At 48.8% G+C, this 15,502-nt stretch overlaps 1 protein-coding gene across 2 annotated transcripts; it reads left to right on the top strand.

The window, feature by feature from the left end:
- Positions 1-428: 428 nt before the first annotated feature.
- Positions 429-15,227, top strand: arid2 (AT rich interactive domain 2 (ARID, RFX-like)). Of its 2 annotated transcripts, none has more exons than XM_037243616.1 (21): positions 429-949; positions 1,066-1,159; positions 2,042-2,139; positions 6,126-6,259; positions 7,196-7,414; positions 7,483-7,550; positions 7,638-7,707; positions 7,791-8,041; positions 8,447-8,543; positions 8,633-8,842; positions 8,902-9,066; positions 9,542-9,620; positions 9,695-9,829; positions 9,910-10,106; positions 10,190-12,393; positions 12,630-12,760; positions 12,823-12,961; positions 13,035-13,120; positions 13,191-13,317; positions 13,382-13,473; positions 13,543-15,227. In XM_037243616.1, the coding sequence occupies exons 1-21, from the start codon at positions 858-860 to the stop codon at positions 13,652-13,654; spliced, it is 4,800 nt and encodes a 1,599-aa protein (XP_037099511.1). In that variant the 5' UTR covers positions 429-857; the 3' UTR covers positions 13,655-15,227. The 2 variants fall into 2 exon arrangements, with proteins under 2 accessions (XP_037099511.1, XP_037099512.1); XM_037243617.1 differs by having other exon boundaries at positions 858-949; positions 13,035-13,124.
- Positions 15,228-15,502: the final 275 nt, after the last annotated feature.

The raw sequence follows: 15,502 nt of genomic DNA, 5'->3' as shown, positions 1-15,502 counted from the left end.
ATTTACAAGTATGATACTTTTTGACACTGTTTATCTTGAGTTTTTAAGGATTAGGATATCTACAAAGAAAAATATTATTTTTTTCATAGATTCTGTTAGTGTCTTATCCTTTTCCCTCGTATGATGTTTACGAGTACAATATGTTTTGGGAGGGAGGGTAAAGTTTATCTGTAGTTTTCAATCTGAACTGGGTGTCTGACTGTAAATATATTCACCATCATAATGGCTTTTGCAATAACAAGATCCCGCGTTAATTAGTGCTATACCCTACCCCCAAATATCTCCTGACCCGTTTTTTTTTTTTTTTTTTTAAATCAGACAATTTGTCAGACGGTTTGTGAAAAAGAAAACAGTCTATTGTTCCAGCAGCAGCCGCTCTGGTTTGGACGGACGGTGGCAGTGGCGGGGATCGACCACAGAGGGCGCTGCACGCACGGTAGGCTGGCCTCCGCGGCCTTCTCATCTTTTTGTCTGAGAACAGGATCCCTCTGCCGCTCTACAGTGTGTGCGATAGCCTCGGAGCCGCGTCCGTACCACACTGTCAAACCACTCCAAACGAATACAACCGCGACCAAAAAGCATTAATCGAACACGTCCCGCTATGGCGCGCCTAATCCGCCGGTAGGTCGCTCGTATTTGGGACTGTTCGTTCGGAACTTAGTCCGGGTTTGAATCGGGTTCGCTCGCTGTGTGCATCAGTCTTTATTAGCGAGCTGCCGCTCTTCTTGCTACCAGCTATTTCTTTAACTTTTTAAACACTCCGCTTCGCGAATGACTGAGCGCCGGCGGAGTATGGGATCGTTGGTGTCTTAGGAAGCAACCGAAGTGGGCTTTAACCGTTTTTGCATGCAAAAACAATGGCAAATTCGACGGGGAAAAATCTTCCAGATCAGCGAAGGAAGGGACAGGCTTTCCTGGACGAGCTGCGGCAATTTCACCAAAGCAGAGGGTGAGATTTCGGGCGCCTTTATTTACACCAAATGCAACTTTCGGTTCACATCGAACCGCACTCTGACTTGCGCCGAAGTGTTATTGAGAGACATTCGTGCTCGTTTATCTCCCCAGATCGCCGTTCAAGAAGATTCCTATCGTGGGTGGAAAAGAGCTGGATCTGACCGCTCTCTATTACAGAGTCGTCTCTTTAGGTGGATTTGCTAAGGTGAGTGGGGAACCCAAAGTGGATATTTTTCCACCCCGCTCGGTGCGGCTTGTGGACCGCTCTGCGACTCCCGTGTGGGGCAGCTTGGGACGAGTGGATCCCCCCCAAAGCAGACAGCCCCGATAGTGGATCGGTGTTGGCCTTGTGCTAGTTTGCCATCTATTGCAATGTGCTGCCTTGTGTTGTTGTGCGCTTTCCATTGAGTGGCGAGCGCTGCGAGCCAGAGCGCACTCTGGAGCCACTCAAAATTAGCGGGCACGTTTAACATCGATTATCGCCACACGGAAAAGCCCACGGAGGCCGAACCGTGCTGCCGGTCCGCCTGCTCGGCGCTCCACTAGCCGGGGAAAGCCTTCTCTCTTTCCTCGCCATTTTCCTCGGCTTCATGGCTGCTCGCAAAATACAGGCCTCGTAGGCCCGCATAGTGAATACTGTCAACGGCACCGCACCGAACCCCGAATAAACGCCTTACCGACAACTAATGCATTCTCCCTCTCCGTGGGCACAGTTTGTTGGGAGTTTAGCGTCGTTTTCGTGTCAAGCTAGCGTGGGAAAAGTCAACTTAGCCTGTTAGCCGTGTTGCTAACTAGCTTCAACTGAAAACGTTAAGTCTTCCAACACTTGTACACACACTAATGTGTCAAATGTAAATAAATGCGTTGCGATGCACACATTTGCGGCATTCTCGTGTGTTTATTCGCGTCGTTATTTACACCTCGGTTAAACCGTATTTTACAAGGTTATTGATTTTCAACATTACTTATGGGGAGGGGGGAAAACCTGTAGATAGAAAACCAGATGGTTCCAATGTTGCCGCTCTCTCCAATTGCTTTTATTATATTTTGGCTTTCCTCTAACATCTCATTTTTCTCTCCTTTGCAGGTGTCTGACAAAAACCAATGGAATGAACTCGGGGAAGAGTTTAATTTTCCGAGGAGTTGCTCCAACGCTGCATTCGCTTTAAAACAGTACTACCTTCGGTGAGTAGCAACTCTGTGCCTCCCAGGCAGCATGTGGGAAGTGTTTACAAGTGTTAGGATGCAATCAACAGGCGGTTTTCTTCTCCTCCCATTTGTTTGGAATTGGTGACTTTGTGTTGTGACTTCACGGAACCTTTTGGGGGAAGAAAGAATCATGCATTTTTGGATTCCCCTTTATAACGTGGCCATTTTTTTGCTTTTTCCGCTATTGTTTTGGTTTCAAGCTGCAGCGCTCCGAGTCAGCTGCAAGTGATGGGGAGTCTGGCTCTTCGGAGCATCTTGAGCTTTCGTCATATCTAGTGTTAGTTCCTGTCATAAGCGGCGGTTTGTTAGAAAATCCACTTTTGCGACTATTTCTACGCTGCAAAGGTGGCCAAGCTGACAGCTTTTTTCTCCCCCCCCCCTCGTTTTGCGGTAGATGCTCTCAGTTCCTTTTAAGCGCCACAGATGGATCCCCGTCAGGTTTTATTGCCGAGACAAACGTCTTTTTTTTTTTTTTTCTGGGGGTCTGGTGTGAAGAGCAGAACATATAACTTGGCAGAAAGGCGGATGACAAGACTGTCTGTTGTGCTAGTTGCCAGCCTCTTGCGGGAAGCCGTTGAACTCGTAGGCTCGGTAAATATGCAGGATTCCACTTTTTGCTGAACGGTTCCGGCGGTGTTTTTAAAACGACCGATTTGAAACAATAAGAAAACTTGGCTGACCACGGGAGTAAAGTCATTTCTCAAATTATGTCGGTTCTAAAAGACTCGGTGGTGCTGGTGAAATAGGGAGCAGGCTGACAGCTGAGGGGAGGCGGCATGCGGAATATATCACTCTGCGTGTCACAACAGCCGTTGGAACTAATTTGTTGATTTTTATCAAAGGAAGTTTGCCGCGGTGGATGTCGCAGGCGAGCGAGCGCCGCCGCGTTTTTGCTGACTGCGTGAAATCGCTTATTGGATGAAAGGGGAAATTATATTTTCCTCTTACCTTTTTTTTAAAATGTAATCGGCGCAGGGTGAAGGTTTCCCGTTGGCCTTCTTCCAGGTCGGCCCACAGGAAGTTTTTTTGTGTTGTTTGCCAGCATCAAAAAGGATGGAAAGTATTTTCTATCTAAAAAAAAATATATATGAGAAAAGCTGGCGTTTTATCGGACGGGGTCGTTTCGGGTTCATCATCCAAATTAAAGAGCAAGAGACAGAAGAGCGATGTGGGAACACCCCCCCTCCCGAATAAAATTTCCCACCAGAGCCGCTTGTTTTAAAGGCCTAATAAAAACCTCATCCAAGCTGCGGCAGAATAAGCGCAAGCCATGATTTTTTAATGATTGTTTTTAAAAGTATTACTGTATAACATTGCAAATGCAAACTCTGCTATATGCTGGTTTTATTTGGACCAATCTGTTCTCTCCCCTGTGATTTTTTTTTTTTTTTTTTTTTTTTTACCCTGCAGCAGCTGCAGAGTAGCTCACCACTCTGAGAACTGATTTGGTTTGATGGCTTTGGCTAAAACTGTTATGGACATATTTCAGTTCACATGTCCTCGGTAATTCTTTTCGCATGATTATATTTTTTTTTTGGGAGGAGATTCAAGCAAGCAAGTTCCCCACCCTCGCGTCTAGATTTTTAGCGAAACCTCCCCTCAATCATCCAGACACACCTTCGTGAGAGAATTAATAAAACATGTCGGGGGGGGGGGGAGCTCGTGGTGTCTCCCAAATGTAAACTTGACAAGTCAGGTGGCGCGAGCGTAACCTCAGTTTGCTCTCACCGCCGCTTCCTCGGCAAGAGCGCCCAGAGGGCAGCGACCGACTTCGAGGAAGCGCTCGCTCGCTCTGTTGCATTAGTTTTTTTAAGTCCATCGACAAAGATTGTAGGTAGACCAGTTCCGGATAAAGACCAGACCCCGTCCGGCGAGTGGAGCTCAAGAGCGATCCATCACGGACAACCCGAGGGCTTTTAAGACTTTTGTATTTTGACCTGCCCGCCGGCGGTGTCAGCCTCCACTGACAGCCTCATCTCTTCTTCTCGTCTCCTCGCCGGCCGGAAGATTGACGCATCTGCCTTGAACTCGACAGCGGAGCTCGGGTTGCCGCGTTTTGTCGCTACGGCTAAAATCGCAAATCATCAGCGGAGAGTTTTTGTTCGGGGCCGGAGCTTTTAATAAACAATCGCAATAAATCTGTTGTGATTCAGCCTGGTTTCAAATCGGACTGTATGGAAGGCAAAGGAGCATTTTTAGAAAAGGCATTTGTCAGCGTTTGCTCTTATGTCTGACAACATGCACCAGCTTTGGGCTCTTAAAAAAAGAAAAAAAAAATCCCCCCCCCCCTGACAACAATCACTGTTCCTTCCTCAGTGCTGCAGAGGAACTGGCATCGTTTTGAAAAGCCTTTTTAGACGCACGCTCGCTCCGATGCAGATGTTTGCAGCTGTGAAAAAATTTGAACGGTATTATTGCGCTGACCTTTCCATGTGTTATGCTCCTGTCATACATTATCAGTCGAAGCCGTGGCGGCTGCATTTCGAGCATCACTATTTGAGTCCTCGGAGGAATGTTTTTTTATTTTCAGATCGATTACGGCCGTGCCAAATACTGTCTTTACAGTTTGACTCTTTGCTGTCAATCATCTATAGTTGAAAACGTTACGCTTGAAACTCATGCTGGGATTATTGCCAAGACTTTTTTTTAAATTTTGCATGCCATCATCCACTTCCAGCAGGGGGCAGTGCACCCAAACACACCAGGGGCAATAGGGCAATCAAACCCAGACTTTGTTTTGGTTATTAGAATTTTTTTGGGCAGGAAAAACAAGCAGAAAAATACTAGTTTAAAAAAAAAAAAGTTAACTAGCTAAATTTTTATGATGCTGCTGTGCAACCAGGTGGTGGGAGCGTTTGTGTGCCCCCCCCTCCCACTGCGCCACTTGACGATACCACAAAATCGTTCAAGAGTCTCGATGCACACCTCTCTGACGGAATCGAGGCGATACGATCTTCAGTCTCTCGGCCAAGCTTCCTGTTAGCCTCTTTGATCAGGAGCAGGGTGCGAAGCTCACGTTTCCTGTTTTTGACCCTTCACCCTAAATCATTCAAATCAGTGGAGTGGTTCAACCAAAATGTAGTGTGCACATCAAACACCTACAAAATAGATTTTTCTGTCATCATGAATGCACTAGAAAGAGGTATGGAGCCCCTCTCGCTTAAAAAAAAAAAAAAAAAAAAAGGCTCCCACCCATGTATAGTCATTATCTGCTTTTGGCCAGACAGCGGTTGATGACGTTGCACCCTATCTCTCCCGCTCGCCTCGTTCCCTCCCTCCTCCCTCTCCACGAGCGGCCGTGTATTTATAGCCGAGCGTGTCACCCGGCAGCCAGCGGACGGGGGATTACCTCCACCGTGATGAACAAGCGAGGGCTTCATTCACCAACAGCCGCCGGCTGGCTCGCTCGGTGACTCACGGCCACACGCTCACCGCGGAGGTATTTCGTGCGGCTTGCTATGACCCAAGACGTGTTGCCTTATCGCCGGGGAAGGATTTGCCAAGTTTGGAAATTGCATTCTTTCCGTGAAATTGCAAAGGGTGTTGAGATTTATTCATTTATTTATCTAGTGTCTCATTTCAGCACTGTCCATGTTTGCAGATTGTTTTATGAAACGTTGACGGGATAAAGCCACAGATTTGTTTGTGTTCATTTATTGTAATCTGATTTATGACTTTGTGATTTATGTTTACACTTGTTTGGTGAAATTTTGTCATAGTGAACATTTAAAAGACCGCAAGTCAGAGCTAGTTTAAATAATTAATCATTTTGCTGGGTGTGAATATTTATTTTAAAAAAAAATCCTGTTCAGGTTAGGTTTTTATTGTTTTTTTCTTTTTTCTTAGAATCTTTTTTTGTATTTAATCTTATTTATTTTTATTCTTTTCTCCCTCCCTTAGCCACTCAGGCTCGGAGTGCAACAGGGTACACTTCTCTCACCACTTTCTTTTTTTGTGCGCAGATACTTGGAAAAGTATGAGCGGGTCCACCACTTTGGCGAGGACGATGACGAAGCGCAGCCGGGGAACACCAAGACCTTTCTTCCAGTTGGCGCCATTCCCACGTCTTACAACTACCAGCAGCATGTTGTCTCAGGTAAGCCCGACGCCCTCTCAAGAGGGTTTTCCCCTTTTCCATGCTTAGCAAGCTAAATCGAGCTTAGCGTCCGTCACTGGGCTAGCGTGGTATTTTATGCATCAGGTAGCTGGATTAAAAATCTCATTTGTGTGTGAACAAACTTGAAAAAAAAGGTTAATCCTCACTTTTTTTTTTCTCAGAAGCAGGGAAAAAGATGCAACTGAAAAAATAGAACATATTTCCAACTAACGGCCATCCAGATTTTAATTTCTACACAGCAATGTCTTTTTTTTGTTCTCCTCCAGGTGTTTAAAAAAAAAAAAAAAAAAAAAAGAGGTGTCAGATGTCAGTGTAACAGTTGGCCCACTTTTTTTTTTTTTTTTTTTTTTTGCCGCCATTGCGTTAAACCACGAATGACAGTCACACAAACGGATTTCTATTTTGGTCGTAGCCCCCGCGGCAGCCTTACTAGAACCTTGTCGTACAGTCCCTCTTTTGTCCCGACCCCCGATGCAGGTGTTCAGGGGTCCAAACGGCAAGTCGCAGAAATTGAACGGAGCGCTTGTAACCGTAAAAGGAACTCCGATGATTTACATTAACGGTTATTTTTTTCTCCCCCCCCCCCCCCCCGCGCCAACGATTACCATCCCTGGCACGTTTGCTCGAATGTAAATCGAGAAAAAGGCTTTCTTTGAAGCCGAGGCGGCTAAATAATAACCGCTGATAAAATCTCGCCCTCTGTTGCTAATATGTAAATGCGCAAAGTCGACTCGATCGGTTCCTTTAGATGTCCTCTGCGGCTTAAAGGAAAAAAAAAATGGGGGGGGGGGGCTCGACTGCGTTTTGTTTGCCGCTTAGAAACTTGCCGACCTGTGAACTTGTATTTTTTGTTGTTGTTGAAAGGGGTACCATTAAACTTGGATCAGGAAAGTAACTGGGAACTTTTCTCCTCAGACTATCTTCGCCAAAGCTACGGGCTGTCTACTGAATTTATCCCGCCGTGCGACTACAACAAACTGGTGCTGTCTCTCCTCTCGGGCCTGCCCAACGAAGTGGACTTTGCCGTCAACGTTTGCACTCTGCTCTCCAACGAGAGCAAGCACGCCATGCAGCTGGACAAGGACCCCAAATTGGTCACCTTGCTACTGGCCCACACTGGCGTCTTCGACGACTGTACGTCAGCAACTCGGTCGGATGTGGAGAAATAAATGTGTGTTCATCTCGTGCTCTCTTTTTTGTAGCGCTAGGCAGCTTCTCCGGGGTTTTTGGTACCGACTGGAAGGCGAAAACGTCCCGGGATTTTATCAGGGTAATGATTTGGCGTGTTTAATCATTTTTAAAAAAAATAAATCCACACAATATTGGTAGGCTAACGTTTTTTTTTTTTTTTTTTCAGTTCTGGAAAGAGGTGGTGCAGGATGCTGAAGTCAGGGAGCTGATCTGGGATAAGAACAGTACAGCACAAGGTAATCGATTAATCGGGTGAAATTATATTTTGCATGAAAGCGTAACCATGGCAACATGATGTTTCCCGTCCCTTTTTGTTCAGATGGTACTTCAGTGGCGGAGCGTTGGCAGAGCCTCTTCCACCCGCCGCGGAACCTGGGCATCGGCGACATGGAGGCCCAGCGGGTGCTGCAGGTGGCCGTCATCCTGCGAAACCTCTCCTTCGAGGAGGCCAACGTGAAGCTGCTGGCGGCCAACCGAACGTGCCTGCGCTTCCTTTTGCTCTGCGCCCACTGTAACCTCATCTCGCTCCGGCAACTCGGGCTGGACACGTTGGGCAACGTGGCCGCCGAGGTGAGTCGATTGGTCACGTTCTCGCACGCGGTCAAGCAGAAAGGCTCGCCAAACTATTATTTCGACACCTCCCCGGAGCTTTAGTGAATGATTTATGTATGTTAATTTACTGCTGTGCGGGGAACGAACTCCTCATCAAAGTGCTATTTCTAGAAAATGTATGCAAAGAGCCCTGGATGCAATCAGTTAGAGCTTTGTCTCCAGGAACTCGAGGGGCACTTTTAAAAGCGCGCTGCTCATTTGTTCGAGACGACATCGCGCGTCAATGAATGCTAATGAAAGCAAATGCCGCTTTATGGAAAACATTTGTCAGTTTTCTTTTCTCTCCCCTATCTCTGTCGACTTTGCTTCTTCACCGGAATGCTCATTCAAGAGCTCTTGCTGATTTTATTTTATTTTTTCCAGCTCCAGCTCGACCCAGTTGACTTTCGGATGACCCATTTGATCTTTCACACCATCACCAAATGCTTAATGTCCAGAGACAGGTTCCTCAAAATGAGAGGTGCGCTTTTGCTCTTCTATAATAAATCTATGATTTTATTATTATAAACATCTTGTATGGAATGTGGTCTCCTTTTTTTTGTCGTGTAGCCATGGAGATCCTGGGCAACCTGAGCAAAGCGGAGGACAACGGCGTGCTCATCTGTGAGTATGTGGACCAGGACTCGTACAGGGAGGTAATGGTCCTCCTCACCCTGCCTGACCTCATGCTCCTCATGGCCTCGTTGGAGGTGCTCTACCTGTTGGCTCAGCTCGGGGAGGTTCCCTGCAGCAAGATTGCCTGTGTGGACCGTAGCATAGGTAAGGCAGCGGATGACGGCGAAAAAAATCCAAATGTAACTCGTGTTTCCTCTCCGCAGACCTGCTGGTGAGGTTAGTCTCTGTGGACCTTCATACGTTTGGACCCGATGCCCTAACGGCGGTGCGGTTAATCGAGCATCAGGCCAATACAGAACAGGCGACCGAAGTTCGACCGCAGCTGGTCGAGCAGGTACCTGCGGCGGCGCAAGGAGCGACAGCCACGAGTGAGTGTCCTTCACACACACCAACCATGACAGTTCAAATCAAATAAACGTAAAATATGGACGATTTATTTGACTGTTACTCATTAAAGTCCAGATGCCGGCATGCGAGAGGAATTTCGGTGCGCAATAATTAAAAAGGCTTTTTTTTTTTTTCCTTTTATGTCAGCTTGATGAGATTTGTGATAATCTGATTTCAAAGTCATGCAGATTGAATTCCTTCCAGTTTATCAAGGAGTTGACTGTTTTTTTTTTCCCCATCAATAATTTTTTGCACCGTTTGCCAAGTTTTCTGGAGACTCATAAAAAGAACAACTTGGTTGCGTCACAAACTAATGTAGTCATTCGTTTATGTGACATCTAGTGGACAGATTTGGGAACTCACATTTTTTGTCGTTTAACTGAATCAGCACAGCGACGATACATTTTTATGACTCAAGCGTAAACGTTTGTACCGCTTTGTTTTTCTGCTCTTCAGCCGCACGGGCTCCGGTTCAGTCCGCACAGACACCACCTGGCATAGTTGAACTCGATGGAGAGAAATTTACATTGCAATGGTAAGTCATCTTCACAATTACTACACTGTTTATAATTGTTTTTTTAAGCCCAAAATGTCTTTTTTTTTTAACAGGCTAAATGCACACTTTGAGACAAACACTGAGGGCTCGGTGTCAAGGTCAGACATGTACTCGGAGTACCTTTCCACGTGCAGCAAAATGGGTCGAAGTAACATCTTGAACTCGTCCGGCTTCCTCAAATGTCTGCGGTCAGTCTTATTTACTGCCCTAAGATGAGGAAAAAAAAGAGTGAAATGTTCCACATAATTTTTTACCTTGCCCGTTACAGGACGGTGTTCCCCAATCACACGATGCGGCGGCAGGACGAGTCCAAATCCAACGGGCCGGTTCACATCCTCCTGGTGGGGATAAGGCGGAGGTCAATACCGCTGCCCGTCCAGCTGTACTACCAGCAGGCGGCAGGTGGAGCGCCCTCTCCTGCAGTTCGGAGCGAAGCCCCTGCCGGCCCCCAGGCGCTACCTCCAGGTAGAGCTTTATTTAGTTGATAAAGGAAGGAGTAATTGGAGTTGGAAATGAGGAAAAACAAACTAGTTTATGTTTTGTGTTAGGGACACCTCCTGGGAATCCACCCCAGCTAGGCCGGCCGCCAGGCCCGAGCGTAGGTGGCGCGACGCCGTCTGGGACCGCCATTGCGAAGGAGACCCCCAGTGCAAGCCACCCAGCTGTTCCCCATCATCCGGTGGCCCCGCACTCGCCTCTGCAGTTACCACCAAACACTCAGGCAGTAGCGCAGCAGCAGCAAGTCCGGTCCGGTCCAGTCGTCCAGATTCCGACATCTGCACCGGCTTCCCAGAACCACAGCCCGCAGAACGTCGTCGCTTCACCTGCGCTTCAGCAGCACTCCCCCATGCTCCCCACCGGGACGCCAGTCACGCTTTTTCAACAGGTACCCCAAGGTCACATACTCACGGCGAGGGTGCAAGGCGTCTGCCCCCCAATTTCCCAGCACCCGCCCCTCGCCCCGACGCCACCTCCGCCCACGTCACAGGGAGCCTCGCCCCACGTAGACCCTCAATGCGGGGTGTCTTCATCCGCTACCACCTCTTCCATCCAAGCGGCGTCAAATAATCCGGCGGCGTCCGCTTCCACGAGCTCCCGTGTCACATTTCAGAATATCGCCCCCAAACCAGCGCCAAGCCAGTCCACTGGGCCAGCAGCCACGATAGCCAACCAGCAGCCTCAGACACAGGCGCAGAGTGTGGTCATAGTCGGTGCCGGTCCTCAACCAAGCCAAGCCTACACCCCGGCCATACACCAAATTGTTCTCGCCAACCCTGCCGCCATTCCCGGTGCCCAGTCCATTCAAATAGCCGGGCAGTCCGGCGCCCCTTCCAACCCGTGCCCGGCTCCCGCGAACGCACTGTCCATCAAACGACATCAGCAAATGATTCCGCAAGCTCCTCCCTCGCAGCCTACCTCCTCCGAGTCCAGCTTGATCAAACAGCTTCTGCTTCCAAAGCGAGGGCCTTCCACGCCGGGCGGAAAGCTCATCCTCCCCGCCCCGCAGGTGCCCCCTCCCAACAGCACCAGCTCGCAGGTCATCTACCAGACGGCCTACAACCCCCAGGTGCCCCCTCCCCAGCCGCAGCAACTGAACGTGCAGCTGGTTCCCAGTCAGGTCCAGCTCTTGCCTGGCCAGATCATCTCGACGAGTAGTCCGGCCGCAATCATCCAGGCCCCCATGGCGACCGGACAAGTCACTTTTACTGTGGTCCCGAACACTGGCTTTAACACCGTGGCCGCCGTCAGCCACGGCGCCGTGGCCCCGAGCGTCCCGTCGCCGCCGTTCTCGACGGGGACGGCGTCCCAGCAAGCTCCCGCCGTTCCTCCGCCGCCGGCTCCGCTCAGAGGCGACAAGATCATTTGTCAAAAGGAGGAGGAGGCCAAGGACGCCACCGGCTTGCACATCCACGAGCGGAAAATCGAGGTGATGGAGAACTCCTCCATGCCCGACGGAGACTCCGCTAACGGGAAAACCAGTAACGGGGACGTCGGGGTCGGCGCCAAGCTGCTAAACGGTCGCAAGTGCATGGAGTCTAGTCTCCCTCCATACCACTCAGGGAACAGTCAGGGGACGCTAAACGGTCCGGCAGCGGAGAGTTCCCCCGCCAATGGGAAGCAGGCCCTCTCCCCCGACGCCGCCCCGGAGGGCAACCCCGACCCTAAAAGGACGCTGGTCAACGGGGTGTGCGACGTGGACCGGGGCGAAGGCGGCGTCATTAGCAAAAACATTCCAAATCACATTGCTTCCAAGCAGTACTTGGGGAACGGGGATGTGGGCCCCGCCGAGAAGAGTCCCCCTGCTCCCAGTCCTCCCCTCCAGCAGGACACTGCCAAAGCCCAGCAGGCAGAGCGCCTGGCCAATGGACCTCAGGCGATCGGCCCCAGGCCGCCCTCGGAATTAACAAACGGACCTTTAGGGCCTGGCCACGCCGTGCCCGCGCTAAGGCAGCAACTGCTCCCCAATTCCACCCCCACCCAGAGCGCGTCGGCGAACGGCGTCGCCTCGGAAGCCCGGGGCGTCAAGAGGCCGGCCGAGAGCGAGGATCGCGCGGCCGCCGCCGCCTCCTCGGGGATCCCCAACAAAGTGGGAGTGCGGATAATCACCATCAGCGACCCCAACAACGCGGGCAGCAGCTCCACCATGGTGGCCGTGCCGGCGGGAACCGACCCAAGCACCGTAGCCAAAGTAGCAATCGAGAACGCCAGTCAGCAGAGGAACTGCTCGCCCACACAGGCAGCTGGCACAACGGTGAGTCACGTTGCCGTGTTTCCGATCGTCGCTACGACGTGGAGGTTAAGAAGGTGCGGCCAGTTCAGACCATTTGGCTCTCACCGATACAAACCTCCTTACAGCAAAGCTGCCGAGAGAACAACTGAGGCCTCCAGGGAGCGCTTCGGTTACATCTCGGCATACAAAATGGCATCTTTAAAAAAGTTAACAGTATAGCTCTTGATATATTTTGACAATTCTCATCTCTTCTATAGCTTACCCCGTCTCCGCCCCCCGCCACCCAACCTGCAGACAGCAACGCCCCCCAGCAAGCCCCCACGGCGCCGCCCGAGCCGAGCAGGAAACCGGGGCAGAACTTCAAATGTCTTTGGCAATCCTGTAAACGGTAAGATGGGCAATCCCTCTTTTCTACAATCTGATTGTTCATGATGTCGTTTCCACTCGTAGGTGGTTCGAGACTCCATCCCGAGTGTTTTACCACGCCGCGACGCAACATGGCGGAAAGGACGTGTACGCGGGCCAATGTCAGTGGGAAGGATGCGATCCTTTCCCGCGACAGAGACTGTCGTTCATTACGCATCTACAGGTACCAGCGCCGAATTGCACCCTGGTATTTGTTCCGGGGAACTTACACTTTGGTTCCGTGAACTCGCTTTCAGGATAAACACTGTTCTCGGGAAGCTTTGCTAGCTGGACTCAAATTGGAGGAGCAGCAAGCGCAGAGCCCCAACCCAACTTCTTCCCAGTACGTGTCATTTTGAACGCCGGGATGAGAATTATTTTCAGCCCTAACTTGTAAACGTGTGCTTTGAAAGGACGCCGCCACCGGCGGCAGGCAGTACTCCGGCGGCGCGACCGCCGAAAGCAATCGTCAATCATCCCAGCGCAGCTCTCATGGCCCTCCGTCGAGGTTCTCGAAATTTGGTCTTCAGGGACTTCACGGTGAGCATCTCGAGCAAACGTTGGGAAAGAAGCGATGATTTAAATGTTCTCCTGCCCTCATCAGGACGAGAAGGAGGGACCAGTTACCAAACACATCCGACTAACTGCTGCCTTAACGTTAAAGAACATCGCCAAGCACTCGGACTGTGGTCGCATGTAAGTATGGAGGAAATAAAAAAAAAATTCTGTCTCTGCGAGAATCTGACAATAATCCCGAATTTTCAGGCTGGTAAAGAAGCACGAGGCGCACCTCTCCGTGCTGGCACTAAGTAACATGGAGGTTTCCACCACGCTCGCCAAATGCCTTTATGAACTGACACGTTCGCTCCAGGCCTAACTAACGCCAAAAGGACAACCTCTAGAAACTCCTCCGTCATCCTCACGCGCCCACCGAGGCGAGAGGAGGAAAGACGCCGCCGGTGAGCTGTAGCGAGTCTGGGAGGAAGCGGAAGCGCAGGAATCCGGACTAAAGAACCTCCGCCTGCTGCCCAGCTCCGCCCCCTTTCTCCCCCCCCCCGCAGCTCCTTCAACCTGTGTTTGAAAGCCCACCACGTACCCTCGTCCACACACTCAACAAACTGCCACGGGGTCTTCCACCAGCTGCCCATCACAGGGAGCTTTTTCCAACCGCTTCCCCGAGGGACTCCGCCGACGACCCGCCTCCCCCCCCCTAAAAAAAAAAAAAAAAAAAATGAGCACCAAACACGAGCACATTTTGTCGATTCTTTTTTTTTCGCCCCACGAACTGACGAGCGAATTCCGACTGAATGAAGACCACCGTTTTTATTTGGAGGGGGGCGGGGTTTGGAAGGCGTTCCACAGGGTTAGGATCGGAGGACTCGACAGGCAACTAGCGCAGACTTCTTTTGTTTTTCTTTGGAACTTGGTAGCTTGGTTTTTCTTACTTGAGTCGATATATTTTCACCTATTTATTATTGAAATAAATGACATGAAATTACAATTAATGAAAGAAAAAAAATAATCTTGTAAATATCTTGTGAATATATATAAAGAAGATCCTCTCTCATGATGATGCAGCCACTGGAGAACTTGCTCTGTGGTGTTAATAGAAGCATTACTTTGGTAGGATTGAATAAAGTAGTATGTTTTTTTTTTGTTTGCATTTTTTTTTATGATCCCTGGTCACTTGTATCTAATGTGATTCTATACTCAGCAGTGTATGAATGTACTTAAAACCCTGTAAATACTTCTGCAAAGGTACTGATGCTGTAAAGCCTAGGGAGAGGGGGAAAAAAACAGTTTTTTGTGGAACTGTGACATTTTGTATTATAATACCTTGTAGAACTCATTTTGCTGGCTGAAAGAGTATGGAATAATATATCATGTCATTTTGTAGAAGAAAAAAAAAATATTGAAGGTATTTTCCCCTTTCTGTTTCCTCACACCTGACCCCGCAATGCACGCATACACACAAACACACACAAAACAAATGACATATATCTATCCACTGTAAGCGTTTTGTCATTGTACGGGCACAGTGCGCGTACCAAAATTTTTTTGTATTTGTAAATTGGTTTAAATACATGGAGTTTTTATACAGGTTTTCTCCTGTGTTCTTTGCTTTACGTGCAGGTATGATATTTTCTTCACTACTTTTTTCTATCTTAATATAGTGTGGAGTTTTATTGTACTATTTTTTCATTCTTAATACCATGCCACATTCCGGCTCACGTCCTCAAGACTGTCCTCTACCGTGTGTTGTGTACCATTTATGACTGCCTGTCCTATTAGCATCTGAGCGGGGTGGGGGGGGGCATGACCCAACTATCCTCATTTCTGCCGTGTCTGTAGGATGTGTGACTAAAAATAGACCTAACAGTCTGTTAGAGATTGGCTTTATTTACTTTGGTGACTGTTTATAGTTTTTAAATAAAAACACTGAACATTTTTCATTTTCTTCTCTTTTCTTCTGTGATGAATTAGACATTATTTGCAATGGAAAATGTACTACAGTGCATCACAACTTCGATGAAAACGTTGTTTTTAAATTTAAAAATAGATTATTTAACTCCTAACACGTGATTTTCTTTCGCATTGTCCCTGTAATGACTTCACGGCCCAATTCTTGCATCGCCATGAATGCAAAGAGCATAATTACAATTTAAAATATTTGATCGAATTAAATACTAAGATGAATCAATAAAATACACAAAAGCTCATTTAA

This window comes from Syngnathus acus, chromosome 23 (assembly GCF_901709675.1).
Source record: "Syngnathus acus chromosome 23, fSynAcu1.2, whole genome shotgun sequence".
NCBI classification, from domain to species: domain Eukaryota; kingdom Metazoa; phylum Chordata; class Actinopteri; order Syngnathiformes; family Syngnathidae; genus Syngnathus; species Syngnathus acus.
This window is presented reverse-complemented; position numbering and strand designations above follow the sequence as displayed.

Excerpts from the sequence above, each read along its gene's own strand:
- arid2 (XM_037243616.1), top strand. The coding sequence starts at position 858 with ATGGCAAATTCGACGGGGAAAAATCTTCCAGATCAGCGAAGGAAGGGA. Across the intron at positions 9,067-9,541 it reads GCAAGGAGCGACAGCCACGA|CCGCACGGGCTCCGGTTCAG; the intron begins GTGAGTGTCCTT and ends TCTGCTCTTCAG. Across the intron at positions 12,962-13,034 it reads CGTTCATTACGCATCTACAG|GATAAACACTGTTCTCGGGA; the intron begins GTACCAGCGCCG and ends ACTCGCTTTCAG.